Source organism: Saccharomyces eubayanus, chromosome XV (genome assembly GCF_001298625.1).
Source record: "Saccharomyces eubayanus strain FM1318 chromosome XV, whole genome shotgun sequence".
NCBI classification, from domain to species: domain Eukaryota; kingdom Fungi; phylum Ascomycota; class Saccharomycetes; order Saccharomycetales; family Saccharomycetaceae; genus Saccharomyces; species Saccharomyces eubayanus.
In genome coordinates, this window is record NC_030974.1 from 84,533 (window position 1) to 97,543 (window position 13,011).

Genomic DNA, 13,011 nt, shown 5'->3' on the forward strand with positions numbered 1-13,011 from the left:
AATTATTTTTTTTAAGCATATAGATCTTTAAAAGATATCACACACGAGTATATATATATCTATTCAAACCCCCACATCTAAAAATAAATTACAATGTCTGAATTCGAAAACAAAGCTGAAGCTGCCGCTCAAGACGTCCAACAAAAGCTGGATGAAACTAAGGAAACCCTACAAAACAAGAGCAACGAAGTGAAGGAACAAGCCCAAACTTCCATCGACAACTTGAAGAAGGAAGCCACCCCAGAGGCCGAACAAGTTAAGAAGGAAGAACAAGTCATCGTCGACGGTGCCGAGCAAAAGAAGACCGAAGTCACCACCAAGGTCGATGATACCAAGAAACAAGCCACTGCTGCTGTCACCGAGAAGAAGGAGACCAAGAAGGAAGGTGGTTTCTTGAAGAAGTTGAAGAGCAAGATTTCTTCCATCTTCAACTAATCTAACTCCACCTGAAACCAAACCAAAGATCTTTTGAAAAACATGAAAGAAAATGCTGTTTTTTTATTATTTTAAACCTTTTTCCACTGAAATTTCCTCTTTTTTTTTAAATTGTATCTATCTAATAACTAATTAATTAATATATAATACTAATACTAATACTAATACTAATACTAATACTAATACTAATACTAATACTAATACTAATAACAACAACAATAACAATAATTCTTACAACCACAAAAACGAGGCCCAACTCTGATTGTTGTTCCAACTTCAGCGGTTATTTCATCCCTTAAAAAAAATGCGATAAGGTAGGCGAAAAATATGAGCGGTACGAGAATCGAACCCGTGTCCCCACCTTGGAAGGGTGGGATGATAACCACTACACTAACCGCCCGGAGAATGTCTTGTTAAGCTATAGCAACTGTCATATTCTCATATACAAAAAAGGCTAGAATAGCAGCTATGTGCCCCCGCTGCCTTTCAGAGCAATCGTGCTTTYAGAATAAGATACTGAATTAGTAAAACGCGCCATACCCTAATATATATAAACACACGAAAACACTCTATCGATTAACAGAGCCAGCTTTTAGTGACTCTGGGTTGCGGTACTGCTTTCGCCACAATACCGTAATACATATTTTAATTAAACTTTGTCATAAGTGGGGTGAGAAATATCGCGTATTTCCTTTGGGTCCTTCCCTTCCTATCCTTGACATTCTCCACTCCCTCGGTTTACTTTTCCCTCTTGTTATTGACCATTCTGTTCACTACCTAGCTCCCAGATTAACTCCTTCGGTACCACATTGGACATGTCTCCGTTCTGTTGTCTCTCTATGCTGTTACTGCCACCGGGCATTGCTCCGTGCTTCGCTATGATTTGTTTCCTCAGCTTCTCATTCCTTTCATATAGCCAGCTCAAATAGCTTAGACTCTTCAAATATATGATCAGTTCTGATCGGCTCTCTTGCGGTTGCAAGTCCGGTACCACGGCCACTAGCTCGTCAAATATTGCTCTCTCCAACTCTCTTCTCTTCTTCTCTGAGGATACGTGATTTATACGTATTTGTCCATCAGTCAACTTATTGATCTTCTTTGTTCTGCGCTTTCTCTTCTTCACATTAGCCAGTTCGCTCTTGACCTCTTTGATCTCGCCCAAATCCACCTTCAAAGTCGGTATTTTCGTATCCTTCGTCATTCTTGCCTTCTCTTCTTTGTTAAGCCCGCCCTTCAACTCATCTACTTATATCTAGCTTATCTCTGATGGCTTGGAATTTTCAAAACTTCAACCGCGCCTTTGCTGCTCAAGAGAAAAACATGTGAATATTTTAGTACGTTGTTATGCGTTTGCACAAATCAAGCCAAGAAAAAAGAAAACAATAATTTTCATTGCTATTATTAACGCGTTGCCAGCACAATGCAATATAATTCTAGGTTCCTAGAATTGAACATTCCAGACTCTTTTCTCAACATTAACAAAATTCCCGATGCTACGAAGTTCATTGCTATCATATACATATGTTTGACAACGTCCCTTTTCTGCATAAGAAGATCACTGTATAATAAACTATCCCTTGAAGATCCAAATGTGGACTACAACTTAATCACCCTGCCCATTTTGCAAATGGTGCCTTCACAGATTTGGAGATACCCCACATCTTTAATTTTATCCAATTTCATCGATACAAAGGCTTGGAAGGTGGTAGTAAATCTGCTCAATCTAATCATTGGTGGTTCCTTTATTGAACGCAATTGGAACTCTTCAAAAGAGATGTTTAAATTCATCGTAGTGTTAGGTTCGGTAACAAATGTATTGATCGTCACGTTAACCTTGTTGATATCTCTTTTCTCAAATAAAGTAAGACTGGATATTCCTTTGGATGGGAATTATACAATCCTGATTGGGTTCCCCATCATTTATAGGCAACTACTGCCAGAAACAACCATAATCAACCTCAAGACTCCTCATTTTTTGGCCAAAAACTTCAGATTCAAACTACTGCCCATTTTTGTTATGTTCATAATGACGGTAACTCAAATAATATGGTTTCATCATTTCGCTCAACTTTTTTCCATCTGGATTACCTTTTTTGCCAGTTGGTCGTATTTAAGATTCTTCCAAAAGCTTGTGCCATTGAATTGTCCATCTTTACCAACAACTAACTCTCAAGATATTCAGGAGGCACTAATTGGTGATGCATCCGATACCTTCCAATTGATCTATTTTTTTCCTGATCTGATCAAGCCACTTCTAAGGCCGATCTTCGATTCTATTTACGATGTGGTTGTTGTGAAGCTCAGTATTCTGAAACCTTTCCAAAATGTAGACATTGATATCAGTAACTCCATTGCTGAAAGCAGAGGTGCTAAAAAGATCACGACTGTAGAAGAAAGAAGAAGACAATTGGCTCTACAGGTCCTGGAAGAACGTATGGTGCACCCTTAACATCATACATATTTAGCGCAAGGACGATCTGTACGATTATGTAGAACTAAAAGAAGCAAGACATCTTATAATAGATTTTCTCTTCATGTAGAATACTTTTCACTCTGCGCATAGTCCGAGTGAATACTGTAATGAGCGTTTATATATAAAACAAGCACTGCCAGGCATACTCCTCCCTTTAACTTGAATGATTTCTTTTAAACACCCATTATTAGTTGAGTGGCAGAGCTTTTGGTCTCATTTGGAATATAAAAAATACTGTGTGAGCAGTTACGTCTTCATATAATGCTCTCATTTAAATCTCATAAATTGCTGTTATTTTGTGGTAATACGTCTAGGCATTACTGAGGTTAGCAATTTTGACGATCTCAGGGAAGCAACTTGTTGCTTTGTCAACTTGATCCGCTGACTGTTACCGTTGGAACAAGATTCAACTATTGATCATCTATTACTAATATATACGGTGTTAAAAGATGACATAAATTACAAGACCAGTAAGTTAAGATTTAAAGTGTCGTCGAAATTAATGGAAGCTGAAGCGCAAGGATTGATATTGTAATAGGATCAATGAATGACAACATATAAAAAGAGGAACAGAATCATTTATAATATTATGCAAAATTATTGATTTCTTTCTGTGGATTCCTAAATTCATGAGGAGAATCTCTAGTATAATCTATATACGTAATATTATAACATTAAGAAATAATGGAATCCCAAAGATCATCATACAATATAAATGGTTATTACAACACTAATCAATTAATAGGTCTTTATAGACGTCTTCATTAAGTATGATTGTTTCAGATCACCTATTCCAACACGACAATTCCTTTCGAGCAAGTTTTGATTGCGTGCTAATAGATTTGTAGATCATTTGTAATAGCTCATATACTAGTTTGAATCATTACAATACCCAGTTATTAAGCTTCTATGGCCAAGTTGGTAAGGCGCCACACTAGTAATGTGGAGATCGTCGGTTCAAATCCGACTGGAAGCATTATTTTTTTGTACAGTAGTATATAATTGTTTAGGTTTTGTTTCCAGGGAATACCATTCTATCTAAATTCAATTCTATCTCGCAAACTATTATTCAATTAAAACGCTAAATAGATATTTTTCCAAGACTAAAAAGCAAAACTAGGCAAGTGCATTTTGATATTAAAATATTAGATGAGGTTTTATGAATCTTTCGGTGAGAATGGTTCTGTCCAGCAGAATCAATCGATAATTCTGTACTGTTGATAGCTTATACAGTATTTCTACGCTCGATTATGTGATGCGGTACTAGTCAATTCAGGATTATCTGGATTCACCACTTGTAAAGGCCCGCTCATCATCATATCAGGTAATGAGTTGGCACTAAACCTTTCATTTACACTATTCAGTGTATTTGTCTCTTCGAAAACTGTTGACGGAAGATTTTGCCTCTGAATGGCTCCGTCTTGCAATCCAGCTAAGTTATTCAGGACACTTCCACTATTATTTGAACTGGGACTACTATAATTCCCACCGTTATTCATGGATAAACCATACATATTGCTCGTGCCGATAGAACCTGAAGTATCACGCCTCGTATGTCTCATCCAATTAGTTGTACCAGATGACGGAAGAAGTCTTACTGGATTGGCATCTTCGTCGCCAAATGAATAAGGCTGATGATGTTTTGTTTCTTCCAGGTCTAACGGATCATCCGATTTACGTCTTCTCCATACTAAGAAAAGCAGAATCGCTATAGTAAAAATCACACCAAACACTACACCGATGACAACACCAGCGATTGCTCCACCGCTTAGGCCCTTTTTGTGGTTCGAATTGGATTTGTTAATTGAAGAGTCTGCCGTAGCTACTGCAGACGTCCTTTCGATTACAGAGGTAGTCGTAACAAATATCGTTTCTTGGTGTTCGCCAGAAGTACTCACAATGGTATTTGTAACCATACTCGTTATTAGTTCGAGCGAGGTTATTATTGATACTCCCGATGATGCGCTCGTGGTCGTTTTTGGAGCTGATGATGTACTGCTAGACGAAGAACTTGACATCGAAGTGGAAGAGGGGAAAGTAATACTACTACTCGATGAAGTGCTCTCGGTCGACGATGATATTGTGGTGGATTCAGAAGAGGAGGTGGATGAGGAGGTGATAGAAGTTGTGAGTGGTGCAGAAGAAGAGGTAAAAGAAGAAGCAGAAGAAGTAGTGGGCGGTATAGAAGAAGAGGTAGAGGTGGTTGTGGTTGGTACAGAGGAAGAGGTGGAAATTGTTGTAATAGGCGTGGAAGATGTTGTAGTAAAGCTTGTCGTTTGCCTGTATGTCGTAGAACTCTTTGCATTTGACGATGATCTTTCAGTGGCTGAAGATGTGACTTTAGACGTGCTCGAGCGAGTCGTTGAGGTTATATAGGGGATGGTGGACGCTTCTGTAGTAGATGAAGATTCAACGGAGGAAACAGAAACTTTAGCATTGACATAAACGTTCATATAGGATGAACCGCCACACATTTGGTATGGCCATCCAGAACATTTAGTTTCACAATTTGAATCTGTAGATTTTGTTAGAGAACTTAAGACAGTTACAGAATCTCCGCAATAACAGTCTGATCCATCAAACAGTGCCACTACAGCAGAATCAGGACATTGATTTTGACAGTAGGACACTGATTGATATAGATATGAGTTTTTGAGAGATAGTCCAGCAGACTGAACATCCTCTGCATTATAGCAGCCTTCATAGTTGAAGTCAGCACTGACTAGCCTTAAAAGATATTGAGATAGAACACTTAAAAGTATAAATTGGATATAGCTGAACTTAAAAATTCCTCTATTTGTCAAATTTGAGAAGCATGCTCTTTGCATTTTATTTTTGTCTTTGGAAGAGAAGAAARGAGTTATATAGACATAAACTTCATAGAAATGTTCAAAAAACCAACTCGAGTTCACTTAATATTGATTGAGGATTATTATGTCTTTATTAAATTTCTCGAGAAAAACAATAGATTGTATTATGGAAATTGATTGGAACTTTTTTATAGCAACACCCTTCAAAGAAATAGGTTTGTAACGAACGGAAATATAATCTTGAGGTAGGGAAGGTGGGATTTGTATCGACCACGTAGTTTGTACACTTTAGGCGATTAGGTAAAACAATAACCCAGGGTGCAGTATCACTTTCTAAGATCTGCGGGGATGGATATGTTGTGACTTTTTTATAATAAAAATTCTCGAGTGGCTAAAAAAAGAAGTTTGCCCGGATCTTAAGGGAGTGATGTATGACGTGAAAAGCTTTTTTTTTACTCGAAAAAGGAATATGTTTAAAAAAGGTATACCGGTTCGTAAAGTTCGGCTTGAATATGTAGAAGTAGAAAGATAATCATAATGATACAATTTTTGGTATCCAGCTTATGGTTCAATAAAATCTTTTTTTCCCCCCCTTTTTGGAAGCTCTCAAAATCAATTCCCGGAACGAACAGAACAATATGATTCATGCAAAAACAAAAAAAATATCAACATTCCAAAATCTCATCAGTGAAACATTGCAGTATTGCCGAAAAAATGAAAAAAACCAGTTTTTTCACTATCTCGTCACTTGGATGGTCTTCCAGTACTAAAACGTGTGCTGGCCTAACAAATGACTTTAGTCGTTCATCTATAATCTCATCTGACATACGAACGATGCCATTAGTAAAGATCAAAATGCCATTTTGGCAATCAAACCATAGCCCGAAATTCAGTTTGTATTCTCTTGTCTTTTGGGGAAGGTCTAAGAGACTTATAGAGTTTTTACTGAGTAATAGTTCTGTAAAGCTATCAACTGAACTATTCATTGAGCTCTGGAAGGTAAAGTGCTTCTGCCAAAGCTGCGTTACGAATTTTCTTAACAGAAATGGGATGTTCAGTTGAACCGTGGTATCATTCATAGTTAATTCTAGCCACTGTTGCCATTTGATCAACAAATCGCGGAAAACTAACTCGGTGAATGATTCAACAAGTTTCAACCAGTTAAAGTAGATTTTAGTGAAGTTCTTTTGGGGTCGAAATTTTGTCAGAACAGTTTCAAAGCGGTTCAAATATTCCAAGACCAACTTATAAGTCTTAGAATTGCGCTTGTCGAAGGAGCAGACCCTAGGAACAATGGTCATTTTTAGCAAATGGGAATTATTGAGCGGATCCCGCATATTGGCTAGATTTACCAAAGTAGTATCAATATCGCTGTAATCGTTATTCTCTCCGTGTTGAGAAAACTGGAAATAATGTGCGAAATCTCTTTGGACCAAGGAACCCAATTTGCAGTCTTTAAATATTTGCAATGGATAATGACATTTTGTAGAGTCTTGCAAATCCGTGACCAAATCCACGTGATTCAAACAGTACAATATAAATACATAGCTCTTATGGTCTCTGAACATTGGAGGGCTGACTTTCGATATGAAGCCTTCCGGTAACAAACACTCGGAAGCCTCTTGTAAGCTCTGCAACTTCTGCTCCTGGAAGTCAATGGACTTTTCGGTGGATGACCCCATCGATTGTAGCCGGATGCCCGCTAACCTGTTATCTCCGTTCATTGTTCTCCCGCTCACACTCGTAGCCTGAAGCGAATCTTCTTGATGATTGATACTTTTATGTTTGATATCTTTATATAAATAGCCGCCCAAGTTCCGCAACCTTCATCACTATTCACGGATGAATCCTACCCCTTCCGTTAGAATCACCGATTCTTAGCAACAAAACGGTATACCGGCGCCATTTTCTAGTGAATTACTCCCATAACACCCTTTAGTCAAATTCACCTACATACTGTTGTCTCATACGAACCCAAACTAGTCCAGCCTCCTTTATTTGCCGCTCTTTTACCATCAAGACTTTGAAATTTGGCCAAAAACGCCGCTGTAGTAAAAAAACATCACCAAAAAAATTTAAAAAACCTCGCTTCAGCAATAGAATGAATACACTCATGTAAGCCGAAGATAATTCGCATCTTCCACACAAGTCAACACAACCATTGAATCATTCACAGTAACAAAATACGGAAACTAAAGGGAAAAAAGTAAAAATTATAACAGCATCGTTCACTGAAAAGAAAGTAACGGAAAAAAACAGGAATAAGAAAAGACTTAAGACGTAGTTAAAAGCACGAGACAGCTTTTTTTTTCTAAACTGGCAATGAAGACTTCGATAGCTGCTAGTTCTCGATGGGCCAAGGGCCGTTTCTCTCATTTCCTTCCCTCGTCGACCAACGAAAACGATATAGAGGCCTCATCCACTGATGAATCCTCTTTACAAGGAAAGGAACTACATCATAGGAAAAACCACGAGGAAGAAAATAATGGTACGAGGCCAAAAAAGTCTCAGATGTCTACCTCGACTTTGCAGATAGAGACGAGACAAGATGAGGATGAGGATGAGGATCGAATCGTCATCAAACCCGTTAATGATGAAGACGATACCTCGGTGATAATAACATTCAATCAATCGATCTCTCCTTTCATCATCACTTTGACATTTGTTGCCTCCATATCTGGGTTCATGTTTGGTTATGATACAGGTTATATATCGAGTGCGTTGATTTCTATCAATAAAGACTTGGACAATAAAGAGTTGACGTATGGTGAAAGAGAAATAATCACAGCCGCTACTTCCTTGGGTGCTTTAATCACAAGTATCGGGGCAGGTACCGCGGCAGATGTGTTTGGCAGAAGACCGTGCTTGATGTTTTCCAATTTAATGTTTTTAATCGGGGCAATCTTACAAATCACCGCTCATAGATTTTGGCAAATGGCTGCAGGTAGGCTGGTTATGGGGTTCGGGGTTGGTATTGGTTCTCTAATTTCACCCCTTTTCATCAGTGAAATTGCTCCCAAGATGATCAGAGGCCGGTTGACCGTCATAAATTCTCTATGGCTGACTGGTGGTCAATTGATTGCCTATGGCTGTGGTGCGGGCCTTAACCACGTCAACAACGGTTGGAGAATTTTGGTTGGTTTATCGTTAGTACCTACTGTTATACAATTTACTTTCTTTTGTTTCTTACCAGATACTCCAAGATATTATGTCATGAAAGGTGATTTAGAGAAGGCCAAAATGGTCCTTAAGAGGAGTTATGTGAATACAGATGATGATGTGATTGACCAAAAAGTTGACGAACTGGCTAGTCTGAACCAATCTATACCGGGAAGAAACCCGATAATAAAATTCTGGAATATGGTCAAGGAATTACATATGGTACCTTCGAATTTCAGAGCATTGATTATCGGTTGCGGTCTACAAGCCATTCAACAATTTACTGGTTGGAATTCCTTGATGTATTTTTCAGGCACAATCTTTGAAACGGTAGGATTCAAAAACTCTTCTGCTGTTTCCATTATTGTTTCAGGTACGAATTTTATTTTCACATTAATAGCGTTCTTCTGCATCGATAAAATTGGCCGTAGATATATCTTGTTGATTGGTCTGCCGGGCATGACAATAGCATTGGTCGTATGTGCCATCGCCTTCCATTTCTTAGGTATTAAGTTTAGCGGCGCTAGTGCGGTTGTGGCATCTACAGGGTTTTCATCCTGGGGGATCGTCATCATTATATTTATTATCGTTTACGCTGCATTCTATGCTTTAGGTATCGGTACCGTACCATGGCAACAATCCGAATTATTCCCACAGAATGTGAGAGGTGTGGGGACTTCATTTGCCACTGCTACCAACTGGGCAGGTTCTTTGGTCATTGCATCTACTTTCTTGACCATGTTACAAAACATCACACCTACGGGTACGTTTGCCTTCTTTGCCGCTGTGGCATGCTTATCAACAATCTTCTGTTACTTCTGCTATCCTGAATTATCAGGGTTGGAATTAGAAGAAGTTCAAACAATTTTGAAAGATGGGTTTAATATTAAGGCTTCCAAAGCTTTGGCCAAGAAGAGAAAAAGGCAGGTGGCTCAAGGTGCTGTTCATCACAAATTGAAATTCGAACCCACCCAAGAAATCGTGGAAAGTTAAATATTGCGGTCAGAAGAGATAAGCAAAAGAAAGAACAAAATCAAGAGTAGGTAATTTTTCCATTTCATTGTAAACTAGCAATTCTTGACAGAAAAAATAAATATTGGCAAGTAAACTAAAAGTATTAGTAACGATAACATAAGATATAAAAAGTAGGTCTTTATAAAAAGTACGTCTATAAAAATTACATCTTTTCCATCGGTATATTTCTCTCACCCAAGATTCTTGTCAAGATATTTAATTTCTCTTCGTCCCTCAAATTTCTTTTGATGACAATTTTTTCAATATATTGAACAGGAATGCTAGTACTCAAGAAAACATTATTCAGGGATCTGAATACTTTAATATTTTGAAGAAATGAGAGAGAATGGCATTTAATAAAAATATAAACAGTACTTGAAGACCGCATTCCACTAATAACACCCTTCTCATGTAACATTCCCGGCGACAAATGGACATGATTTCTGCTCATCGGTGATATCGTGCCTGATTTAATGATATTTATAGCGGATTGGAGATTTGTCCCATGTATCAGCTCCGCTGGTAGCTGCGATACTTCAGTGATCGGTTCAAGAACGTCATCTGATGGTTTGATGGATTTGATTGAATGCCCTTGGGTAGCGCAAATCCACTCTTCACCCGCTTCGGATACTTTTATATGGAAACGTTGCTTATCATTCTCCTTAACAATGCGATGTATATCGTCCAGTGTACATTTATGAGTTTTCAATCTATTATGGCTTAGTAGTTCTTTCACTGGAGTATAACCATTCGTGTCAATGATCAAATTTTCCTTCGTGGCTGCATGTCGAAGCAAATATGACAAAGCTTTAGAGATCTGCGTATCTCTTTTATCTTTTTGCGCTACCTGCATCGTTACTGACCCACGTATTTCTCACATCAGTTTTGCTGGATTATGTAAAAATGGTTTTATGCCTCTTGCTTTTATTTCGACCACCTTGTTTTGCCGCGTCGTGTGTCAGTAAAAAAATGCGCCAACAATGTACTGAAAGAAATAGAGAAAAGTCAGAAGCTACTTGGCAAGTGTTTTATAAAGGAAATTGCTTCCCGGCCTTGAATTAAATTTATTTTGTTTTATATATTTACTTACTTATTTAGTCCGAAGGCACAACAATTTAAGACTTGAAATTAATTAGTTCAGGTTGATTCAAACTTGAATGCATCAAAATATAGGATTGAATCAAGATAAAGAAGTGATAAAAAGCAGTACCGGATATAAGGAGGTGGAAGAGATATTCGGAATGGTTCCAACCTTCCCCCTTTTCATTTCGTCTGAACAACGATTCAGGAAATCTTGTCACATAGATCATTGACGCCACCACCAGCGTTACAAGTTCCCAAGTGATTGCGTTTAGTTTTATTCTATCTTTTAGATTTTCTAGTCCATCAAACGTGATGATAGCGGTTAATAGCGGCAAGGAACAACAAACTACCGACACTGAAATAAAGAAAACTGTCTTATTAAATCTTTTGTAGGAGTTGAGTTTATCGGTCAATATAACAAAATATGCTGCTAGTCCTATGAAAGTCATCAATAGCGTGAAAATCTTGAAGAAAAACACATAATCATAGAACAAATAATAAAGGATCGTGATCTGTGAAGATATCAACAGGTTGATGTTCGCTAGATACGAGAACTTTTGCCAATGTTCGAGGTGCTGCTGTAAGGAAATATTTTTGATGAAATGGTAAATGAAATGTATCATGCAAAAGACGAAAACGTTTAGTAGGTAGAAATTGAATATGATATAATCCGTCATTGTTGTGGTGGTTGGGAACAAAGGTATTAAGTAAAAGTCCGTGAAGAATATGAGCAGACAAAAGGATGACATCGAGCCCAGAAGATATATCAACGCTACCAGCGACTCACTCCTGCTGGATTTATTTTTATACTGCTTTTGCCATTTGGCCAAATCCTGGAACGCAAATCCCTTCTTTGTCTCTTTCGTTTCCGCATCCGTATTGGAAGTAACCTCTCCAGTCGCATCGCTATACTTTTCCGTTGCCGTCTTGACTGGGCTTCGTTCTACTGTAGTCAAAGAGGCCATGCTGCCATATATATGTATCTTTTACAGCAATTTATATGCGCTGGCAAGAAATACAAGAAAACGAAAAAACCAATTAACCTCCTCTTTAATATTTTCCTACTTGAATGCTACTTCTACTTCTATATATTCGGACCATATATATGAGTGTAAATCATCTAGATGTTGACACCATTGAGTATTTACAATTGAAACCCATTGAGCTCAACAGGCTTGCGTTGAATAATGTTGAGCTGCCCAACGAGGCCTTTTTTCGCGGAGTGCTGCCCGAGTTCTCCGAGTCTAAAAGCCAGCGCTCGTGGCTATATAAGCACAGACCGGCTGTTTACTCTGTATCTTCAATCAGGCCTTTCGACGCCTTGACTTCGCACTCCTATGTCAGCCTTGGCTTTTATTTACCCTTGCATATATACGCCTTACGTGTAAACTGTAATGGTGCGTATACGTATATGTATATATTTTATAGCTTTGGACGGTTTTTTTTTGGCGTGGTTCAGAGGGTAATGGGCTGAGCATAGCCATTTTCACTGAATATATACAAATATTAGTAACGTTCTTTGGCCCTTGCCGCCAGTTGTCCTTCTTTGGCACCTGAATGAATGCATAGAAGCCACGTCGCTGTCTAGAATATGACCAACACTGCACATTCTTTCTGAGTTTGGGGACAGTTAGTCATGATAACTGATTTGGTTTGGTGGCATCAGCGGTTATTGCCCTAAATTGAAAATTACCAAAAGTTCAAATACAAAATGCATCAAAGCCGTTGGATGGCCAGAGGAAGGCGTTTGTAATATGAAGTCGAGATTTGTTCGATTTTAGCAAGCTACTACTTCTCAATTGATAGGAAAAAAAGTTTAGCCGCTTAGGCATAACCGGAGGGAGTCACGTGGAGAGCTCCGAAATCACAATGTACGACATTGACGGAATAGCTTTTGACGTTTAGCAATAATACCCCCACTGGAAGCGAGCATCTCCCAGTTCTTCCAGTTTTTTAAGGCGCTATTATATCAGTGTGCATTTAAAAGCTTCACTCATGCTGTGAAATTTTTTTACTCCTGGAACAGAAATAATAATT

At 38.3% G+C, this 13,011-nt stretch overlaps 8 protein-coding genes and 2 non-coding genes across 10 annotated transcripts; 4 read left to right on the forward strand and 6 right to left on the reverse strand.

Annotated features, from left to right (window-relative positions):
* Positions 1-93: 93 nt before the first annotated feature.
* Positions 94-435, forward strand: ZEO1 (Zeo1p; the record flags this gene model as incomplete). The annotated part of the gene is made up of 1 exon (XM_018365431.1): positions 94-435. The coding sequence occupies one exon, from the start codon at positions 94-96 to the stop codon at positions 433-435; it is 342 nt and encodes a 113-aa protein (XP_018221686.1).
* A 328-nt stretch (positions 436-763) lies between these two features.
* On the reverse strand, positions 764-835 carry DI49_2297. The gene has a single exon. It is a non-coding gene; the product is annotated as a tRNA-Gly (tRNA).
* A 354-nt stretch (positions 836-1,189) lies between these two features.
* INO4 (Ino4p) lies at positions 1,190-1,636 on the reverse strand (the record flags this gene model as incomplete). Its single annotated transcript, XM_018365432.1, has 1 exon — positions 1,190-1,636. One exon carries the CDS (start codon positions 1,634-1,636, stop codon positions 1,190-1,192), a length of 447 nt encoding a protein of 148 aa, XP_018221687.1.
* Positions 1,637-1,855: 219 nt separating this feature from the next.
* On the forward strand, positions 1,856-2,884 carry DI49_2299 (uncharacterized protein; the record flags this gene model as incomplete). The annotated part of the gene is made up of 1 exon (XM_018365433.1): positions 1,856-2,884. The coding sequence occupies one exon, from the start codon at positions 1,856-1,858 to the stop codon at positions 2,882-2,884; it is 1,029 nt and encodes a 342-aa protein (XP_018221688.1).
* A 927-nt stretch (positions 2,885-3,811) lies between these two features.
* Positions 3,812-3,884, forward strand: DI49_2300. Its single transcript has one exon. It is a non-coding gene; the product is annotated as a tRNA-Thr (tRNA).
* A 262-nt stretch (positions 3,885-4,146) lies between these two features.
* WSC3 (Wsc3p) lies at positions 4,147-5,736 on the reverse strand (the record flags this gene model as incomplete). The annotated part of the gene is made up of 1 exon (XM_018365434.1): positions 4,147-5,736. The coding sequence occupies one exon, from the start codon at positions 5,734-5,736 to the stop codon at positions 4,147-4,149; it is 1,590 nt and encodes a 529-aa protein (XP_018221689.1).
* Positions 5,737-6,383: 647 nt separating this feature from the next.
* On the reverse strand, positions 6,384-7,442 carry NDJ1 (Ndj1p; the record flags this gene model as incomplete). The annotated part of the gene is made up of 1 exon (XM_018365435.1): positions 6,384-7,442. The coding sequence occupies one exon, from the start codon at positions 7,440-7,442 to the stop codon at positions 6,384-6,386; it is 1,059 nt and encodes a 352-aa protein (XP_018221690.1).
* A 598-nt stretch (positions 7,443-8,040) lies between these two features.
* On the forward strand, positions 8,041-9,870 carry ITR2 (myo-inositol transporter ITR2; the record flags this gene model as incomplete). The annotated part of the gene is made up of 1 exon (XM_018365436.1): positions 8,041-9,870. The coding sequence occupies one exon, from the start codon at positions 8,041-8,043 to the stop codon at positions 9,868-9,870; it is 1,830 nt and encodes a 609-aa protein (XP_018221691.1).
* A 184-nt stretch (positions 9,871-10,054) lies between these two features.
* On the reverse strand, positions 10,055-10,744 carry TPT1 (tRNA 2'-phosphotransferase; the record flags this gene model as incomplete). Its single annotated transcript, XM_018365437.1, has 1 exon — positions 10,055-10,744. The coding sequence occupies one exon, from the start codon at positions 10,742-10,744 to the stop codon at positions 10,055-10,057; it is 690 nt and encodes a 229-aa protein (XP_018221692.1).
* Positions 10,745-11,006: 262 nt separating this feature from the next.
* IZH4 (Izh4p) lies at positions 11,007-11,939 on the reverse strand (the record flags this gene model as incomplete). The annotated part of the gene is made up of 1 exon (XM_018365438.1): positions 11,007-11,939. The coding sequence occupies one exon, from the start codon at positions 11,937-11,939 to the stop codon at positions 11,007-11,009; it is 933 nt and encodes a 310-aa protein (XP_018221693.1).
* Between the last annotated feature and the right edge of the window lie 1,072 nt (positions 11,940-13,011).